The sequence below is a fragment of the Onychostruthus taczanowskii genome, unplaced genomic scaffold (assembly GCF_017590055.1).
Source record: "Onychostruthus taczanowskii isolate IOZ18803 unplaced genomic scaffold, ASM1759005v1 scaffold99, whole genome shotgun sequence".
Classification (NCBI taxonomy): Eukaryota; Metazoa; Chordata; class Aves; order Passeriformes; family Passeridae; genus Onychostruthus; species Onychostruthus taczanowskii.
In genome coordinates, this window is record NW_024507990.1 from 1,036,092 (window position 1) to 1,057,482 (window position 21,391).

Here is a 21,391-nt window from a genome sequence, read left to right on the forward strand (position 1 = left end):
TTGTATGTATGTATAAATATATATGTGTATAAATATATATGTATAAATACATATGCATATACAAATATAAATAGAAATATTGATATAGATATATATGATATCGATATAGATAGATATAAATATGAATATAAAAATAAATAAATAAATATTAAATATATATATATGTATGTATGTATGTATAAATAGATATATGTGTTTTGTGGAGCTGGATTTTTTCCAGCTGCATTCTGGAAAAAATCACTGGCAAAATTCCTGTGGAGCTTCAAGTGACAGGATCAGCCCTTTCATGTTTTAATACTTTTCTGCCTCCCTATTGGCCCGTGGAGCAGCTGCAGCAGGCAGAGTTGCTGTGAAGTTTAGACTGAGCTCTCTCTGCCTTTAATCAGAAAAACCAAAACATAGTTGGAGCCTAGCAAAGCTAAACACTTCAGGAGACTTCCTCACTTCTTTGGAAAGAGGATCATGGAACAGTGACATTCATAAAAGAAGACACTTTTATTTCTATTATTTTTTTAAATTAATATAATTGATTTTTAGAGTGAAATAGCATATTGGGGACACATCTATTGGAATGGGCATGGTGACACTTTTTGCTCTGTGTTCCAGCATGGGACTCTGGTCCAGGATAGCTCCAACATCTGCCAGCTCTATCCTGCTATTGTTTCTTGTGAAACAGGTAAGCTAATTCCATAATTAATAATGGACTCTATAAAAGTGAGTTCCTAGCACGCAGCATTTTAACTGTCACAAACAAAAAAAGTGTTTGTACCAAAGATCCTTCCGACACCACAATTAATTTTTATTGCTAATTAGCTATGAGAAACAATGGCTGCAAAGCTGCAGAGTTTTATATTAAACTCTCTCTGACTAATTCATTCATTACCGATTTATTCTATTAATTCATGCAGTGAATAAATGATTTTGATTTGCTCAATCACTTTTCATACCAGTATTGATCAGCACTGAATTATGTTTGGTTTTCCGTTTTCCTCCCAGATAAAAATGCTGTTCTGAACCACGTTTATTTTCTGCTGTTTTTCCTCTGTCCTAAACCCAGCTTTGATTTGTTTCTGGCACTGACTTGTGAGCTCTGAATCTCCAGTTTGTGAAGTCTGGATGGTTTTGTTCTGCACCTCACCTTCATGCAGAAAGCAAATAAATCTGTAGGAGATGTTTGCCTTTATTTCCTGTACAGATCCACTAAACCGTTTTATTTTTATTTTCTTTTTTTTCCCTAAATCTTTACGGAATTCCACTTCTTACTTACCTTGTAAATTGGAAGGGGTTTAGGTAATTAATGAGAAAATGTCTCAGTGTATTTCACTTCAAGGAAATTTTCACGTAGGTTTTTAGTAATGCTTGTTCATTTATTGATATCAATCTTGATTTGAATAAATTTTTTAAACAATTACTGACATTTGGTAAATATCAATTGAACTGAATAAAATTCACAGATATATTTAGGGTACATTTTTTGATGTGGATGGGCATCAGGACAATAAACTGAAAGTAAAAAGGTATTTCTGTCCACTTAATTTTATTTGGTTTCTAAGAAAGTGGGTTTGCAGCTGTTTGTGCTGTGGAGCCAATATTTGTGTTTCTAACATTTTTATAAAGAAAAAATTACCAGGAGGAAAAAAAAAATAAAGAAAATACTCCTAATATTTTATATAATTAAAATCTAGAGTTTCTCTGCATAGAGCTTCTGTTTATAGAACTGAAACAACTCTCAGATTTGTGAGACACCTCAGCCAAAGCATTGATTCCATCAATGCTGACAGAAAAACTCCCAAAAACTTCTGTGAAATCAAAACTTTGCTAGACTAATCACAGTGAATTAATTTGTCATAGTGGCTCTTGCAACTTGTTTAAAGAAATATGTGCTGTATTTCATTATATTTTATTTCATAAGAAAGAAACATTTAAAGGAATAACAGCCATAAATCACTATATCTGTATTTTCTAGCAAAACCTCTATAGACAGGAAAAATATCCATCAGACTAAACCTGGATCAGGGCTGAAAGAATGAATAAATATTTTTCAGCTTTTATTTTTAGTTTATGCCTGAATTGAAGGGGCTTTTTTACTGTCCATAAGAGCATAGCCTGAATAAACAGAAACATTTTATTTTACTGTCAGCTTAGTATAAAAATTAAAAGGGTGAAATTCTGACTGTGGTCAGTTATGAAAAACTTAAATTTAAACTGGTCTGCAACCGGATAGAATCCATTTCCTAAATGAAAGTTTCAGGCAGCATTTTCTTTTTCATCCAACAAATGTCTAAAGAGCAGGGTCTTCGTGGTGCAATCTCAATAAATAGCCAGACACTTCCAGGGAGTTTTGATTAAATTTCCTCATGGGTGAACTTCAGTGCAAGCAGAGGCCAGGCTGGCAGGCTGAGGCAGTTCCTTTTTCACCAAAAAATCTTCAGACAACCTGAAATGATGTCCAGTGTAGGGCAAAGCACCATGGACTTTCTGAGCTTCTGCCTTAGATATGGGAGTTTCATTTTCCCCAGCCAGAAATCCTGTTTGAAAGCAGTGGCCAAATGGCAACTGAAATGCACCACAGACCAAAGGCTGTGTGTTTCCCCTGGTTGAGATCACGGGAAATTGCCCTGGAAGTTTGTATTTCTGCCATGGAACTTGCACTGTACCCAACCCAAAGCTTGGATCATCACAGAACTTTCCTGGGATTTGTAATCACAACCTGTGTTGTGGTATTTGAGGTATTTGTTGGGTGTGCCATTCACATTCTCTAGAAAAATCCCTTCACCCAGGATTTTTCTCCTGTGAAGCTGAGAAGCCTCAGAGAAAATGGGAAACAATTCTTCTCTCATTTGCTTCTCCTGGGTTTTGCTCCTTTGCAATGTGTTTGGAGATTGTTTACCCACAGGTGATTGTTTCATTGGTTTCATGTGAATTATTTTCACTCATTGGCCAATCAGTGCCAAGCTGTGTCAGGGCTCTGGAGAGAGTCACGAGTTTTCATTATTATCTTTTTAGCCTTCTGTGAGTATCCTTGCTGTATTCTTTAGTATAGTTTCGTTTAGTATTCTTTAATAAAACGTAGTATCTTAAAATAATAAATTAGCCTTCTGAGGACATGGAGTCAGATTCATCATTCCTCCTGCCATGGGGCACCCCACCAACAATAGCTGGGTCTGTCAGAATGCAGCCAAAGGCTCCCACCCCATCCCTGGCAGGGTCCCAGGCCAGGCTGGACAGGGCTTGGAGCTCCCTGGGACAGTGGAAGGTGTCCTTGCCGTGGCAGGGAGTGGAATAAGATCTTTCTTGTCTCTGAGGTCCCTTCCAACCCAACCCTTTCTCCAGTTCTGTTGTGCTGTGACTTGGCCAACGTGACAAAAGCAGAAGAAGCCTCCCCAGCTGCAGCTGTGATTCTCTGTAGAGTTGGTTTTTTTCATCAGAAAGTAGAAAACAAATTTATCTCACAAGTATTTACATCAATAGTGACCAGGCATTGGCTACGTGACACAAACAAATTTATCTCACCAATCTTTACACCAATAGTGACCAGGCATTGGCTATGTGACCAAAACAAATTTATCTCACAAGTATTTATATTAATAGTGAGCAGGCATTTGCTGTATGACCAAAACAAATTTATTTCACAAGTATTTACATCAATAGTGATCAGGTACTAGTTGTGTGACCACTAAAACAAATTTATCTCACAAATATTTACATCAATAGTGACCAGGTATTGGGTGTGTGACCAAAACAAATATATCTCACAAATATTTACATCAACAGTGACCAGGTATTGGGTGTGTGACCACCAAAACAAATTTATCTCACGGATATTTACATCAATAGGGATCAGGTATTGGGTGTGTGACCACCAAAACAAATTTATCTCACGGATATTTACATCAATAGGGATCAGGTATTGGGTGTGTGACCACCAAAACAAATTTATCTCACGGATATTTACATCAATAGGGATCAGGTATTGGGTGTGTGACCACCAAAACAAATTTATCTCACGGATATTTACATCAATAGGGATCAGGTATTGGGTGTGTGACCACCAAAACAAATTTATCTCACAGATATTTACACCAACAGTGACCAGGTATTGGCTGTGACCGAGCCTGCAGATTTGAGGAGATGGACAGTTCCATCAGGAGTGATGTGGAGCTGTCGTTTTGACCTATCCTGCTCCTCTCTCTTGTTGGGTGAACTTCCCCACGCCTGTGCATCCCTGGGTTCCCCAGTTCCAGGAACATTCCTCCTCTCCAGCACTGGAACCAAACCAGCTGCCAGGTAGCCCCGGCGAGGTTTCCTTTGCATTCCCTTGGCTGTTGAACACATTTGTTTATCAGAGATGGAGTGTTCTTCCCCCAGCCAAGCAGTTCTGTCACAAATGCGTCATCTCCAAGGCTCTGCCTCTTCAGATGGGGTTCACTGACCCACCAGTGTCTGAGGAGGCTCCCCTGGCTCCCAGGATTTTGAGGCCTGCATGAGGGAAATGTCAAGATACTTTTTTTTTTTTTTTAATTTTGGAAACATGCATTCCTTTCTCATGGCTGCTGTAAATATTCTCTCCTTATCTTTCAAGCCCATCCACGGAAGAATGATTATAGTTTTTCTGCTCCCTCAAGCTTAAAGTGGGTGTCTGGAAAAAAGCAGAGTATTGAGCAGGCAACATTTTACATGGTAAAAAAATGCATGAAATAGTGATCCTGCCTAAGAGCTAGTCACCAGAACACTGTTCCTGTTTTAAAAGTAAATAAATATGTTTTTCTTCATTAAAATAAAAGCAAATCATAGGTTGAAAGGAAAAAGGTGAAGTTCACAGCCATATAATGTGCTGTTTATATATCTCAGCCCATGGTCAGGAAACATCAGGACAAACACACACCTTCAAAGAAAAGGTGTAGTCCAGACAAAAAGAAATTGACTTTTCCTGGAGAACTGAAAGGCATCTTTAATAAAAAACTGTTTAGAAAACTTAAATATTTTGTTTGCTCTCCAAAATTTACTCATTAGAATCGGTAACATTTTCAAGCAGTAACGGATTTTTCATTTTTGGTGACTTGTAGTAGCTGTAATCTTTGGCTGCTCTGGCCTCTGAAAGCCCTGGTGTCAGGAGAGCAGGGGTTAATTTCACAGAGGTGTGAAATTAGGGTTGTGTTCTTTTCCATTAAATAATGCTCAAGTCACCATGCTAACACTGAGCTGTGAGCAGCATCTCCCATTATCCTTCCTGAACTGCTCTGCTCCCAATAGGGCATTTCTTCACCCAAATCACGTAGCTTTTTTTGAATTTAATTCTTCTGGTTTTAGCCAATGCTTTCTTAAACAGCAGTTATCATCTGTGGCTCTCTTAAAGACCTCTGCAGTCAGATAAGGATGTCTGTCGTTTTATTGTGACTCTTCTCACCTACGGACACCAGAAGAGAGCAAAACAGTGCCCTGTTGAGGCAAAAAGGGCAGTCTGGTGTAAATGGGCAAGTAAAACTAAAATTCACAGAAGTGTTGCTTAAAAAAAGAAAAAGGGAAAAAGAGGAATAGGAAGATGTCTATGGCACAGTTGCAGCTGCTGGTAAAATAAATGCTCTGTGAAATGCTGGGCAGGAGGACAGAATGCACCAGAGGGAAGGTGTTAGTAGTTAAATAACATTGCTTATTTATTACTGGTTTATTCAGCTTTCTTTTTGCTGTACTGCTCAACCAGATATGCTTGATTACCTTTATAAATATTCTAAAACCAAAAAGCCCTTTAGACTTTTTTTCACCTACCATTTTTTCCTCCATTCTCCTAATTTCTGTGCTCAGACCAGAATTTCTTGTAATGGAAAGCAACTTTTCATTAAGCACTAAAAGGTTCTAACTGATTTTTCTTGCATATTTTCTTGAGTATTTTCACTCCCAGGCCAAAGGTTCTCTGCTGGAAAAAACCACTACTGGATGGAACAAATACAAACAGGAATGCTTGAAAATGCTGCAGGAATCGTCTGTAGATAGTGGTAAGGAATTAAGCAATGAAGACATTTATTAACACTGACAAATATGCAAATATTGTCTTGCTGTTTGTCTGTTCCCAAGTTCTAAATGTAGAACAATTCACCTGACACAAATATGAGCCTGGAGCCCCCTTGTTTATTTTCCTTTCTCTGTGGTCACACAATCACAGAATCACAGAGCACCCTGAGCTGGAAGGACCCACAGGGATCACCCAGTGCAGCCCCTGGCCCTGCCCAGACCCCCCAACGACCCCACCCTGGGCATCCCTGGGGAGCCTGGGCAGTGCCAGCACCCTCTGGGAAAAACCTTTCCTGAGATCCAACCATTCCCTGGGTTCTGTCACTGTCACAGAGCAGTTTGGAGCTGTCCCTCAGGAGGAATCTGCAGCCCCTGGTGAGGTCTGACCTTGCTTCCTTGTGATTTTAAGCAATAATTTTCTAACACACAACATTTATCTGCAATATCTCATTATTCTGGAGTGGCTTGCAGGTTCCCTGGAACAGTACAGAGTGGTTTCCATGACTGCCCTTTGTCTGCACAACTTTTTGTAAAACTTTTATTTGCTTCTCTCCCCAGGAGTGCATTGCAATGGGACGTTTGATCAGTTTGTTTGCTGGCCTTACTCACCCCCTGGAAATGTCTCTGTTCCTTGTCCTTCATATTTGCCATGGCTGGAAAATGGTAATGTCAAAGTGGTGATGGCAAAGTGGTGATTGAAAACGGTGATGGCAAAGTGGTGATGTCAAAGTGGTGATTGAAAATGGATTATTATATATTTACTAGCATTATTACAGATAATATACAATATATCTTGTATATTCTATATTAGATATAATATAGAATATTTAATACATATTTAATATGTTATATCTATTAAATACTTTCTATAATAATATATTTACCATAAATAATAATCTCCTTTTTTATGCTAATAAGCATTAAGACACCAAGTTCCTATCTCATCTCCCAAACTGCTTCTGCCAACCACTTAGGACAAATCCAGCTCTTCATAATAAACAAAAGCCTCTTGCCTCCATGGAATGGAGATTTTTTTCCTGTCTGAATTCCTACAAAATCAAGATCTCTGATCACATTTCATGGATTGTTTAAAGTTTTTTTCCAGTGTCTAGAGCTCCTGCTCCATCACAACAAACTGTGCTCCCAAAGAATTCCCTGAGTTCTGAGCTGAGCAAAACAAGATATTCTGCTTGTTGCTACCACCCTTGAACAATTTCAACTCAGAAATGATTGAAAAAGGTCAGGTGTGATCGGAAATAAATGGATGGCAGATGTTAAGGACAACATCAAACAAACATCAACCAGGGTCCCCACACTGTTCCTCTGATGCTGTGGGCAAATTCCTAATTAGGTTAATTGGGACAGTGCAGTGAAAACCAAAAAAACTTCGTAAGTTCACCCCACTTGCTGAAGGGGCACAGAAATGAAATATCAGCCTGCAACATCAGTGTTACAGGGAAAGATCATTCCCTGATCAAATCCCTGTGCAGTTTTGACTGGCCAGCCTGGTCGATGAATTACCCATTCAGCTACAAAAGCAAGATCTCTGATCACATTTCATGGATGGTTTAAGGTTTTTTCCAGTGTCTAGAGCTCCTGCTCCATCACAACAAACTGTGCTCCCAAAGAATTCCCTGAGTTCTGAGCTGAGCAAAACAAGATATTCTGCTTGTTGCTACCACCCTTGAACAATTTCAACTCAGAAATGATTGAAAAAGGTCAGGTGTGATCGGAAATAAATGGATGGCAGATGTTAAGGACAACATCAAACAAACATCAACCAGGGTCCCCACACTGTTCCTCTGACGCTGTGGGCAAATTCCTAATTAGGTTAATTGGGACAGTGCAGTGAAAACCAAAAAAACTTCGTAAGTTCACCCCACTTGCTGAAGGGGCACAGAAATGAAATATCAGCCTGCAACATCAGTGTTACAGGGAAAGATCATTCCCTGATCAAATCCCTGTGCAGTTTTGACTGGCCAGCCTGGTCGATGAATTACCCATTCACGAGCTTAATGAGGAAAAATGAATAAAGGGAGATGAAGGCTTCTCTTTTGGATGTTCTGTGTGGGTTTTGTAAAAAAACAGGTACATTCTGGGAATTTATTTCTGCTGGACTACATTCCTACTTTGTCCTATGTAACTATAAAAAAATACATTGACAAAGACAAAAAAAAAAGTGGGTTTTATTCTTTTTTTTGAGTATGGGTGGTGGGTGTAGAGGCTATTGGGGAGGTAGAAATCTTTCAAACATGTATGAAAAATGAAATCTCTATTTTGACCTTTCAAACTAAAACTCTGTTTACTTTCAGGAAGTGTAGGACATGTATACAGAGTCTGCTTGGATGAAGGGATTTGGCAAACAAAGGAAAATTCCACAGACATTTGGCGGGATAGCTCAGAATGTTCTGAGAAAAATCATTTCCAGAAAAATGTAAGTGTGTTTTATATTACAGATGAAAACTTTAATCTTCTTAATCCTTTCTTGAGTAACTGACAAAACATTTCCATTTAATACCTGCAAAGCATCTTCAGATTTCATTTAAATTACCAAACAGAAAGCTGTTGTTTTATTCATAAGAAGCAGAAAAGAAAATATTAAAGAAGGGGATTCCTGCTTTAGATGCCACGAGTTATTTTCTGTTCAGAGTCCAGAGTTCACATCTGCTGATTTTGTCCTAATAAAATAGAAAAACTGCAACTTGTCAAGCAAGTAACTCCCCAAATCACACTGGTGTGTGAAAGCCAGACAGGTTCCCTTCTGAGCCTTCAGCATTTCCTGAGCTGTTAATTGATTATTTCAAAGTTAGCTGCTCAGAGGTGGAGGATCCACCCTTACCCAATGCCATCCTTCCTGTATTTCTCATATTGCATCAGGCTGGACTTTGTCAGCCAAACTTCTTTTGCCATGGAATTCAGAATTAGGCCTCTTAGGTAAGCACTATCACCACTATTTTTTACTTTTTAATACTGACTGAGTGCTGTTTCTTACTTTATCAAGTAACACTGCTTTACTGATTGGTTATGAAACATTCTTAGTTTAGTAGCTCTGTGTATTACTACATTTTTACTAAGCTCTTTATATGGTAAATACACGAATTTCCAAACTTTCAGTTTATTTATGCAAATATAATAAATATATTCATAAGTTCTGAGTGTTTTCCAAGGTTTGTTGACCATTCTGGATCAGCATATTTGATATTATTTCATCTTGTGTGACAGCAGACAATGTCTCTGAAAGCTTTAACCAGCTTTCCTACCAACACTAAATGTGGGCTTGTTTTGTTTTATTTAATTGAATAAATATTATTCCATTTGTTTTGTTTTAATTTAATTGCATAATATTTGCAATTTGTTTGTTTTATTTAATTGAAACCCCCCAAGCTATTGGAAATAACCCAGAGGCAGTATCTTCACACATCAGAGGAATCAGCTTGGTTTCACGTGCTTTGCTGTTGCAAAATCGAAATAGCCAAGATGATAACTTGGGATTTTTGCGAGGTTTTTCCCTGCTGGAATGTTTCCATGGAGCAGAGTGACCAACAGCTGGGAATCTCCTGCACCCACTCTGCTTTCCCTGGGCTCTTCCACCCCTTCCAGAGAGGCATGGCTCACTGGCATGGAATTATGAGAGAAAACTGCTGGCAAAGGCAGTGCTAAAGTCCTGGTGCTGAGTAGAAGAAGAAAACCAGCAAAATCAGTGAGGAAAAGACACAGGTTCCAAGAAAAGCTTTGCAGGCCAAATGTGGATTATGAAAGCCACACGTCCTGTATCTCATTGCCTCTTCAGAGATGCTTTTCTTGTGCTAGAAGTTTGAAGAGTTGAGAGGCAGACATAAGCAGCTAAAATAGAACAAAAAATAGGAAGAATAAATGCTAAATTAGGCAAATTGAGAGGAAATTTGTGCAGGGCCAGGAGCTGGACTTCAGAAATCTTTGTGGGTACCTTTCAGCTCTGGATGTTCGATGATAATCTATCAAAGTGTGAGTAGTTCCCTTCCTCCTCTGAGGTCATATTTGTCACTCAAAGACATTCGAGACAGCTCTAATTAAATAATTATATTTTTTCCTGTGAACTCAGTCTGTTTCAGTAGCTGTAGGCAGAGCTGGCTCCCAGAACTGTGCAGACACAGCTGGTCAGTGCTGTGTGTCCAGGCCACACACACACACTGTGTGCAGGTTCAGTCAGCTATCCCTGCAGCTGCTAACCCACCAGGATCCATGAATCCATGGCAGGAGCAGCTGTGGTTTGGGCTACAAATGGTGTTTGGGCAGGAGAAATCTGGGAATAGTCTGGGAGAGCCTTTGGATTTCAAAAGAAACTCAGGGTGCAAGCATTGTCACACACTGATTTCAAAGCATTGTCACACACTGATTTCAAAGCATTGTCACACACTGATTTCAAAGCATTGTCACACACTGATTTCCAAAGGCAGTGCAGAGAGCAGGGATCAGAATCCTGCCCTGGCTCCTGGAAACTCAAAAACGTGATCCCCAAAGTTCCTGAGCTTTGCTTCTGCCCTGTCCTCCTGCCTACCTAACACATTTTTCTTCTTTGTTCCCAGGAAGAAGAACATAAGCTGCTCACCACATTACAGCTCTTATACACCATAGGATATTACCTTTCTCTCATCTCACTGGTGTTAGCTCTGCTTATACTTTCTTTACTCAGGTTAGTAAAAATTTACATGCATTTTAAATGTACAGAGCCCTGTATTTACATTCTTCTTATGAAATTGAAGTTATCATTTAGTTTCCAGTGTTCCAGTACCTGAAGGGGCTACAAAAAAAAAAAAGCTGGGGATGAGCTTTGGAAAATGGCTTTAAGCTGAAGATGGTAGATTGAAATTAGGTGTCAGGTAGAAATTCTTTATTTTGAGTTCATCCGGATTTTAAGGCCTTGGAGCAACCTGATCTAGTAGAAGGTGTCCTTGCCCATGGCAGGGGGATGGAATGAGAAGGGGCTTAAGATCCTTTCTAACACAAACCATTCTCTTGGTCCCATGTAAATAACTTGTATTTTCCTAAGGAGCAATAAAAATGCAATTTCTAAGCAGAATCCATTGAGCAGCAATATGAATAAAACAGTTGTTTTGCTGGGTTTTTGTTGGTTTTTAAAAATTGTATTTCTGCAAATTACACATATACTGGAGGATTCATACATTATTTTTTCTCCCCCAGAAAACTTCACTGCACAAGAAACTACATCCATATGAATTTATTTGCATCCTTTATCTTGCGTGCTGCAGCAGTTCTTATTAAAGACTCTGTGTACAACAATATTTACTCAAAAAGACCAAATGATGAAAGTGGATGGATATTGTACCTCAGTCCAGAGGTAATGTGTTAATTCATAGCTGATAATAAATGTGTGCTTCTAGTGGTCATAACAGTTACAGTTTTGGGAGTTTGCCCTACAGTATCTGTTGTTGAGGTGTTTGTAAATTGAGTTTTGGATGCTGAAATTGTGTTGGTAAAAGCTGGGGTAATCAAGATGAAATCCTGATTGTAAGGAATTTCTTTTAAATAAATAGGAAGAACAAATTAATTGATTGTAATATTTAGAAACAGCCACTTAAGCAAAGCATCTCACACCTTGTAGCCTTTAGAAGGAAATGTCTGTGTTTATTTGGCACAGATTATCTATATCTATATCATCTATAGCTATATCTAATCTATTTACATATAACATATATAATATGTATTATATATATAAAATATAATATATTTTTATGTATGATATAATTATATATATGATATAATATATTTATAATTCTATTATATCTATTATATAATAGAATATAACTATATATTATAACTATTATATATAGTTCTAATAGTTACACAATAATTATATGTATAATATATATACCTAATATAATTTTAGAGATATTATATATATTTATAAATATGATAAATATTTATTATTCTTGTATGTTTTTGTAGGAATAGAGCTTACCCACATCAACAAGGAAAATTATCTACAAGATAAATAATGACAATTATTATTTTTACCAGCTCATCAGTAAAAACTCTCACCTGCAGATCCTGACTCCATATTTACTCCTGGTCTCTCCTTCCTACAGATTGTAATCATTTGCAGGACTGCCCAGTTTTTCATGCATTACTTTGTTGGGGCAAATTACTTCTGGCTGTTGGTGGAAGGAATTTATCTGCACACATTATTGATAACTGTGGTGCTCTCTGAAAGAAGGCTGCTGCAGACATACATTGTGATAGGATGGGGTAAGTCCAGAACTGTTTCCAAGCCCTGATTTTGTTTTGCTTTGCTGAGTCAGTGGAGGATATTTTGTAAAGGAAATAGAAAGTCTATTTCTACAGGCTTGGCTGGAATAGATTCTTCTTTTCTTTGCAGTTGTTCCAATCCTGTTTGTGGGCCCATGGGGAATAAGCAGATCCAAACTGGAGAACACTGGGTAGGTTATGAAAGAAAATGTTCTTTGGAATCCTGATTTTTTTTGCTTGGCTGAAAGCCCTTGGCTGTACTTGACTAGCAAATTATCAGATTGTGCAGCACCTATGGATACTTGTTACATTTTCAAGGTTCCCTTTAGTACTTTTACATTAAAAAAAAAAACCTTAAAAAAAACCAAACCAAAAAACCATCTGGGAATTCTCAGAAAAAAGTTGAACTTCACCAAGTTCCTTTTGAAATAAACAGACAAGTTATGTGAGCATTCTAACTTTTTTTTTTTTTTTGCATGTGAAAATAATTATACTTGAAATTATTCTCAGGTGCTGGGGAACAAATGAACACATGGGGATCTGGTGGATCATCCGAGGACCAATGTTGTTTTCCATTGCAGTAAGAATTATATAACCTGGATTATTTTTCCCTCCTTGGTCTTTGTAATTAGTGCCATTTTTGTCCTCCAAAGTTCTGGAACAAATAAGATACAGTCTCCTACTACAGCAATATCAAAATAATATTTCATATTTCAATAATTCATAATATTTCATGTTCAATAATGTAATAATGCTTCAATTTTCACATAAAGTGACAGAAGGGATAAAGTTTTATTCAAAAAATGAGGAAGGAGGGTTCTGTGCTAAAAAAATGAAATGTAATTCTGTAATTTTGGAAGATCCTGTATCAAATTATATGTCAGGCTGAATAAGGCAATGCTGTTACTCAGTTTTGCATATTTATTATGGGACAATAACCTGCTTGTATTCAAACTTCAGCCCAGATGCATTCCAGTTATTTGGTGGCAAGTTTTGCAAGTGTTTAATATCAACGATACATTTATTTAGTTGTTAACTGATGACTGTAAAAACATTTGCTGTAAATAAACCATATGTGTTTTCCTTCGAGGTTAACTTTGGCATCTTCTTAAAAATTCTCAGAATGCTGATTTCCAAACTGAAAGCTCAGCAAATGACCTTCCATGACTACAAATACAGGTATGTAACAACTGACTCAGAATTCCTGACAGCTTTTTCTTGAGTTAGGTCTTATGAGCTCTTATTGAATTTATCACACTTGAGAGAGCTTAGCTACTTTGAATGATATAAAATTAGTAGGATGGTTTTTGAGGTAGTGTGGGGAACACAAAAAGTTTAATAAAAGGCAAAATAACAAAGCTTTTTTAAAGAAAAACTGAGCTAGGGGTAAGAGGTTTTTGTTTTGGTTGCAACACTCTACAAAAGCGATTATTTCTTTTGTGCTCTGTTTTTTCTGGTGAATTACTTAGGTGGGACTTTTTGGCCTCTGTCCACTTGGGTAGCTCTAGGTCTGAGGTGAAGTTTTAAAGGTCTTATGAGGTGTCTTTTTACTAAATTGAGGAGAGAAACTTTTGGGATTTTTGTTTTTTTTAGGTAGACTAAGAATAATTTGGTCACTGTTAACAGAGGGTACATTCCCCCAAAGTCCTGGCCCCTTTTTAAACAATTTGTCACATCAAAATTGTGTCAGTTTCCCCTAAAGATGTACCCACCACCACCAGGAGTAACAGATATTCAGAATATGGGAAACAGCCATATTCTGAATATTCTGAATAGATACTCAGAATAGGAATGAAGGCTCCACAGACATTTCCATGTCTGGGACAGCAGCTGTGCTGAATTTTGGGGGCATTTTCACAAAGGCTTCTCAGTGCATGCAGATCTCTGCTCTCAGGGAGCTCCTCTCACACCTGTGGCCTCTGCTGCTGGGACACATCTTTCCCTTTGCCACCAAAACTCGGGAAGAAAAAGAAAAACCCTCTAGCACTATGTTTGTGGCCTGATGGAGAATCAGAATTCTTTATTCTGGCCAGGATGTGCCATGGAAAACATTTCATTTACTCATGCCTTTTAACTAGACTTTCCGCAGATTTGTGCATACATTATTCTCAAAATCACAAAACTGCTGCTACCATTCCACAGTCAGAATATTGAGAGCATGTTTTTAAGAATAATTTCTTTGTCTCTGAGCTTTTGATTTTTGTCCCCAAGGACGTTTAAAAAATACAATAATCAAACATTTTCTTTTTGAGATTGGCAAGATCTACACTTGTGCTGATTCCATTGTTGGGGATCCATGAATTTGTGTTTACCTTCATCACTGATGAACAGGTGGAAGGACTTTCAAGACATATAAGACTTTTCATTCAGCTGACAATGAGCTCATTTCATGTAAGTTCTGAAAATATTGGTTTTTGTGTTTTGCAAATATTGTTTTTAGGGCTCATAAATCCATGTGCATTTGCTGCTCACCACAGTTATAGTGAATTCTGATTTAATATTGTATCCCAACCTACAATGTCTCTAAATACACTGTTGCAGTAACAAGATAAAACACTCATAAATAAATATTATAGTCCCAAACACCAAAAAAAAAAAAAAAAGGAGCCTGACATTTTCAGAAAAAAAATAATAGGTAACAGCTCATCATAGATCCCTGCCAACAGGATAAAAATGGTCCATTTCAAACACTCCCAGCCAAAATCATAACCATGAGAATGTCTGCCTCATCCAAGGCTTGGGCTTATTTTCCTAAAGGATGTTTGTTCACCTTACCTGCAAAGTGACAATCCCAGCTGCACGCTCACAAAAGTGCTCTACACCTGCATCCGTTTTTAGTTAGTTTTAGGAGAAAATTTGTCAGAGCCCTCACGTGATGGAACAGAAAAATGGACCAGCATCTGCAGGTGGAAAAGAAGTTTCTCACCCACAGAGTCAGGAGTGTTTTACAGCATTCAGGCACTTGGCTCCTCTTCCTTCCCCCTGCCTTGGTTTGGTGTGAGCAGGAAAAAGCTGAGTTGAGGGAGGGCTGTGGAACTCAGCTGCAGGACTGAGGCTAAAGGAGCCACGCTCCAATCAAACAGCCACTTCCAAGGAGCCCAGATTCCAGGCTGAGCTGGTGCTGGAGCCCAGGGGTGATTCCCAGATGGACACGGGCACAAAGCATCTCTGTCTGCCTGTCTGGAGTGCTGCAGCACTGCTAAGAAATGAATTTTTGAGAGACCACTAATGACCCCGTGCAGCAGAGTTGTCCTTTTCCCACACCTCCCTGCCTTGCTCTTCCTGGGGGCCAGGACAGCAATTTCCAGACCTTCATTTGCTGCAGAGCCCAGTGATCTCTCTGGCTCCAAGTGGCTGCTCCTCAGTAATTCGCTCTCTGACACTGCTGCCCTCTTCTGCAGCCTGAGGCCATCTGAGCATTGCTGCACTTTTCCCACAATATATCATAATCCTGGGTTTTTACCTTTGCATATATGCACCTGTGCCCTGGTGCATGTATGCATCAGTGTCCTGACACTGGTATTGAGGCTAGACTTCAACATTTCCACCACAGCTTGAGGGGGAAAATGTGCCAGTGAAAGCAGAGAATTCCTGGAGAGCCACAACCCCGAGGAGCCTGCTGACATGGTGTTCACAAAATCCCAGAACTATTTGGGTTGGAAGGGACATTAATGTTGGAGTATAAGTTCCTTGGTTAGAAATATCCTTACTTGGAGAGGTTGCAGTGCCTAGATGTTATTTTAAAAGTGCAGAATCATTTTAAGTGAAGATTTTATTTACTGGCTTGTACAAAGAAATCTGATATATAAACCAGCTTACTCATCCTTGCTAAAGAACACAAACTTCATTCCTTTTAGAGAAACATGCATGAGCTTGGCAGCATGTCATGCTTTAGAAGCAAAGCTCCATTAAAAAATACCCAGAGATCTCAGCCAATGTTTATTGCAGATTCTCTTTTTTAGCTGCAGCATTATTTATGAAGGGATTAGCCAAAAAGCACATAAACTGTACCCAATTACATTTGTTTAGTCTGTAAATCTTCTCAGTAGTTTAAAAAGGCAGTTAAACTGTTTTGTTAAAGAAAAACAATTATCCCTGGGATCTCAGCTGAAGGTTTAACTCAAACATTTTCAAGGAGCACAAAATTAAATTCTAAATAGGAGTTCTGTTGTAGGTAGGATGCTGCTTTGCTTTAGGAAATGGGGCAATCTAAACATCTTGGCTCCCTTGTGCATGGAAATTGTTACCCTCAGGAAAAAACACTGGTTTCTGGTGGAAAATCCCAGTTATTTGAGTAATTTATCACATTGCAATTGTCATTAGAACTGAAGAGCAGCTTTGAGGTGCGTATCTGTCCTTTCCTGTTGGTGTTTCTGCTAATGAGCATTTATTCTGAATTTCTGATTCTCCATTTTCACTCACACTGGGATAATTCTGTGTGTCTGAGAAGTCACAACAAACTGGGAAGCTTTCTAACTGTGAAAATCAATTTACTGGGAGAAAACTGAGTAAGCATTAAAGAAACCAGGATGTGAAGTGAAATATTTATTAAATATAAATAATCAGTGAAGTCTTCCACCTTCTGGTGGGATTTTACAGCATTTGTCACTCCTGCCCTGGCCCTGCAGCAGCAGTGAAGGAGATTCCCAGAGGTATTTTCCAAAGTGAGATCAGCCCAGGGAGCCTCACAGGCAGCTCCTGGTCTCTGCCCTTCTCACAGTGCCTTTCACCAGGCTCGGGAGTGAAATTTAAATCCTCTTTCTGCTTGTGGTGCCTGGGAGGCCAAATTTAGAGCTCATACCCATAACAGGAAACCCCCAAACCACCCAGCAGAGTTAGGAACTTTCTACCCCCCAAAAAAGAGAACTGCCTCCAGGAGCAGGAGGAGTTCTGCATAAAGCTAGTAAATTCATATCTTATTTAATATATTTAAATATTTTAAATATTAGATGAGATGACATATATTTATGTGATATATATGTCACATAAATATCACCTATTAATATCAGCTATTATTAACTCTATAATCACCTATTATCATTAATATCACCTATTATTAACTAATATCACCTATTATTAACACCTATTAACATCACCTATTAATATCACCTCTTATTAACTCTATAATCACCTATTATCATTAATATCACCTATTATTAACTAATATCACCTATTATTAACACCTATTATATCACCTATTAATATCACCTCTTATTATCTCTAATTAACTACATCTTCCTACCATAACCCAGGTGAAGCATGAAAAATGATGGAAATAAAATATATGGAGAAAGCAATTCTGTTTGCTGTTTCTCCTGTCCCCATTTCCTCTGGGGTGGCAGATAAACTGCACATATGCTGAAGGAATTAATGACTCTAAATAATTCAGGACTGCTAGCAAATTAACAGCAGGCTCAGAATGCTATTGGTTAATTGTAGGTGTAATGAAAAATGTTGAAGCTTCTGTGTATGGGGATTTATTTTTAAAATTCTGTCTGAGCAAAGCAGAAATATTTCTGGAAAAATATGAGTGTGGGAACAAGCAAATGCTGTCAGCTGGATTGCACCTTTGCAGCTGTGATATAAATATTGCCTTGGGACTCAGAGTATTTATTCTCTTCATCAGAATTGTGGCACAGATGCCTTTAGACACACAGAAAAAGGGCATTTCCTGAAGCAGTGGGAATCAATCTGCATGTCTGTGGGGCTGAGATGCAGCCTGCTCTAGCCTGAGATCAAACCCAGACACAGAGAGGCAAATGGAAATTATGATTTTGGGGTTGGTTTAAAACAAGTTGTAGCTGTAGGGTTTTTTAAGGTGTTTATCTGAATCGGTTTCAAAGGAAAAACAGCAATTCCAAATGTCCATAACACTGAATACAGCTGAGCTTTGAACTAACACTAATCACTTAATATAGAAATAATTTGTAAAAAGAGCCCAAATGAGCTCTCAGAAGAATCATTCACAAACCCAAACAAGCATATATATAATATGAGAAACCAAGCTGCATTTTTTTTATATTTTACCTCATGTGGAAATAGCAGCAGTCACAGTATAACACAATAATTTGGAAAAAAACCATTATGTGGTAGCAAAAAACCCCATTATGTGGAAGCAAAATTATAAATGGGTTTTATAATCTGTAAATATATATATATATAATTTATATATATTTAAATTAGATATACATAATTTATCTCTAATTTAAAAATATATTTTGATGTATATAATTTCTATTCTTCAGCATCTACACAAAATGTGCCCTGCACTTGCTAAGGAACTGCCCAAAAACAAGGGACTGGGTACTTCATTAATTAATAAATAAATAAACTACTTTCCTTTTGAACATTAAGGAGCACTGTTTATATTTATGGTTTTAACACTAATGTCACATTTACATTAGAGCTTCAGGTATTTCCTGCACACTGACTTTTTCCTCTCACTCCTTTCTCTTACAGGGTTTTTTGGTAGCAGTTCTCTATTGCTTTGCTAACGGAGAGGTAAGACCCAATGCTGTGAGAGAAGCTCTTAATTCATTAGCAAAGTGTATTAATGACACCAAGAAGGATGAACATCCTGAGCAGCTCTGCTTTTTGAGAGCATGTATGCATTCTTTTGAGCTGGTAAAATTGTTTTGAGTGAAGGGAACAGCAAGAACTACCACAGGTTTGGACTCAAATGCAAAATATTTCCAGGGAAGGCTGAGTGGGGATAGCACTGTGGAGGTTTGGACAGCTGAGGTGTCTGAAATGCCATTAGAGGTTTATGGTCACCAGAAATCCCCTCCTTTAACCAGCTGAACCCCAGACTTCGTGCTCAGCCAGGCTGAACCCTCTCTGGGTTTACCCCTGAGCTCCATGTAAGTGATCACATTCAGAGTTCATTATCTCAGCCAGCAACCTGTTGAAAAAATAATTTCATAAAATCAGAGAACGGGTTGGTTTGGAAGGGATCTTAGAGCCCTTCTCATTCCACCCCTGCCATGGCAGGGACACCTCCCACTGTCCCAGGCTGCTCCCAGCCCTGTCCACCTTGGCTTTGAGCATTCCAGGGATCCAGGGGCAGCCACAGCTGCTCTGGGCACCCTGTGCCAGGGCTCTCCCAGGGAAGAATATCCTCCTAACATCTCATCCAAATCTGTCTTCTCGTAGTTTAAACCCATGCCCCCTCCTTGTCCTATCGCTATTTCCACATAAAAGTGTCTCTCAGCTTTTTTATATGTTCCCTTTAGGCCCTGGAAGGGGGACTAAGGTTTCCCCAGAGCCTTCTCTTCTCCAGGCTGAACAACCCCAGCTCTCTCAGGCTGACTTGCTACAAGCTACCTTGGAAAATGATGCTATCTCAGTTAATTTTTAAATGTTTTTAAGCTGAATCTGCCTGTTCTCCCTGACACTTGGCCCAGGTGCAGGCTGCCACTACTTCACATACACATCACATTTGCAGAGGAAAAACTTTCCCAAGCGCACACATCACATTTGCAGAGGAAAAACTTTCCCAAGTCAGGGTGAAGAGGCTGGACTCTTCAGATTGATTTAACAAACAAATCTGTTCCTACCCTACAAGCACCAAGGTAAACCCCAGAGGGGCAGGAAGCTCAGCACTTGACAGTTCCTCTCATTTTCCACCTGGCCTTTGTGTCAGTGAACTCCAGGGCGCTCACACGCCATTACCAATGACTCTTTTCTCCTCCCCTCAGGTGAAAGCAGAGCTGCAGAAGCAGTGGTCCCGTTTCCTGCTGGCAGATCCCTTGGGCTGCAAGCTCTGCTTTCTAGGGGAAAACATCAAATACCTCAGGAAATGTTCCCAGAAAAGGAAAAAGCAGCACCCGAGCAGCAGGCACCACTTGGGCCTGGAGGCGAGCAGGCCCTGGGAGCTGCAGCTGCACAAGGTGCTGGGCAGGCCGGGCGCAGAGGCCCGGGCAGGCCCTCCCCAGATGAGCATGTCCGACAGCAGCGAGGGAGAGGTCACCACCGGAGAGACCACCGAGGAGGTCTTTGAGGAAAGTGAAATTTAGGCAGCCGTCCCCTGGGACAGCACCTGCCAGCAGCAGGGCTCAGAAAAAACAAGTGTTCATCTCTCAGCTGCAGGCTGCTCAGGGCTCTGGGCAGCGCGAGGACGAAGCAGTTGATGGCCCAGGTGTTCCGATTGTCTTGGGCTGAGAAAAATGTTATTTATCTGGAGGTTGCTAAGCTGTGTGTCCAGGGAGAAGAGGTCTTCTGGATGGAGCGTTTTTGCTTTGAGCTGGCATTTCTGTAGCATCCACAAGGAAGCAGGATGAACTCTGGAAATAAGCAGGCTCTGGAGACACTGAAGTTTGGTGAGCTTCATCCATATGTGACTGGCTTTGAGTCACGTCATGAGAAGACAGTTTTTGTTTTTCATGAGTGGTTCTTAAACAGAGAGACGTGTGGAAGACTCCTTCACAGACTGAAATCATACCCCATCTCAAGAAATCCACCCCCATTTTAGAACAAACCAGACCAAACATATATATATTTGTAGGAATGTGCCCCCTTGTTGACAGAGTGACCAAATTATCCTTTGTCCCCTTAAAAAGGAAAAAAGCCCAGAAGTTTCTCTCCTCAATTTGGCAAAAAGACACCTCATAGGACCTTTGGGACTTCACCTCAAACTTAAGGATAGCTAATCGGAGAGGAGCCAACAAGTCCCACCTGAGCAATTCACTAGAAAAAGAAGAGAACAAAGGAAATAATTCCTTTTGTGAGATGTTTTACCAGGAGCAAGAACCTCTTGCCCTGGCTCGGCTTTTCTCTGTAAGAGCTTTGTTATTTTGCCTTTTTATTAAAACTTTTCTGTTTCCAACACTGCCACAGAAGCCATCCTGCTGATTTTATGCCATCTGAGGTAAATGAGCTATCTAAGGTGTAATATAGATCTCCAAGAGCTCATAAGACCTAGCTCAAGGAGACCCCAATATCTTATATATATGTGTGTGTGTATATATATATATATATATACATACATACATATATATGTATGTATATAACCCAAAAGACAAACTTGGGAAGAACCAAGCTTTTGCTTACATTTTTGAGCATCTTCACTTAAAGTTTAGTGCTGGAAATGTCACTATGAGATGAAAAGCCAAAATACTTCCACAGAATGTGCCCAAAT

At 39.1% G+C, this 21,391-nt stretch overlaps 1 protein-coding gene across 1 annotated transcript; it reads left to right on the forward strand.

Annotated features, from left to right (window-relative positions):
* The first annotated feature begins 391 nt into the window (after window positions 1-391).
* GLP2R (glucagon like peptide 2 receptor) lies at window positions 392-21,164 on the forward strand. Its single transcript, XM_041427295.1, has 13 exons — window positions 392-676; window positions 5,900-5,993; window positions 6,568-6,672; window positions 8,322-8,443; window positions 10,575-10,681; window positions 11,191-11,347; window positions 12,096-12,255; window positions 12,386-12,446; window positions 12,766-12,835; window positions 13,346-13,434; window positions 14,508-14,646; window positions 18,715-18,756; window positions 19,953-21,164. Exons 1-13 carry the CDS (start codon window positions 572-574, stop codon window positions 20,268-20,270), a joined length of 1,569 nt encoding a protein of 522 aa, XP_041283229.1. The 5' UTR covers window positions 392-571; the 3' UTR covers window positions 20,271-21,164.
* Window positions 21,165-21,391: the final 227 nt, after the last annotated feature.

What these genes read in the sequence shown, in the direction of transcription:
- GLP2R (XM_041427295.1), top strand. Translation starts at nt 572, where the DNA reads ATGGGCATGGTGACACTTTTTGCTCTGTGTTCCAGCATGGGACTCTGG. An exon ending in AAAATCATTTCCAGAAAAAT is followed by an intron (nt 8,444 to 10,574) that starts GTAAGTGTGTTT and finishes CTTTGTTCCCAG; the next exon opens with GAAGAAGAACATAAGCTGCT. An exon ending in ATACATTGTGATAGGATGGG is followed by an intron (nt 12,256 to 12,385) that starts GTAAGTCCAGAA and finishes TTTTCTTTGCAG; the next exon opens with TTGTTCCAATCCTGTTTGTG.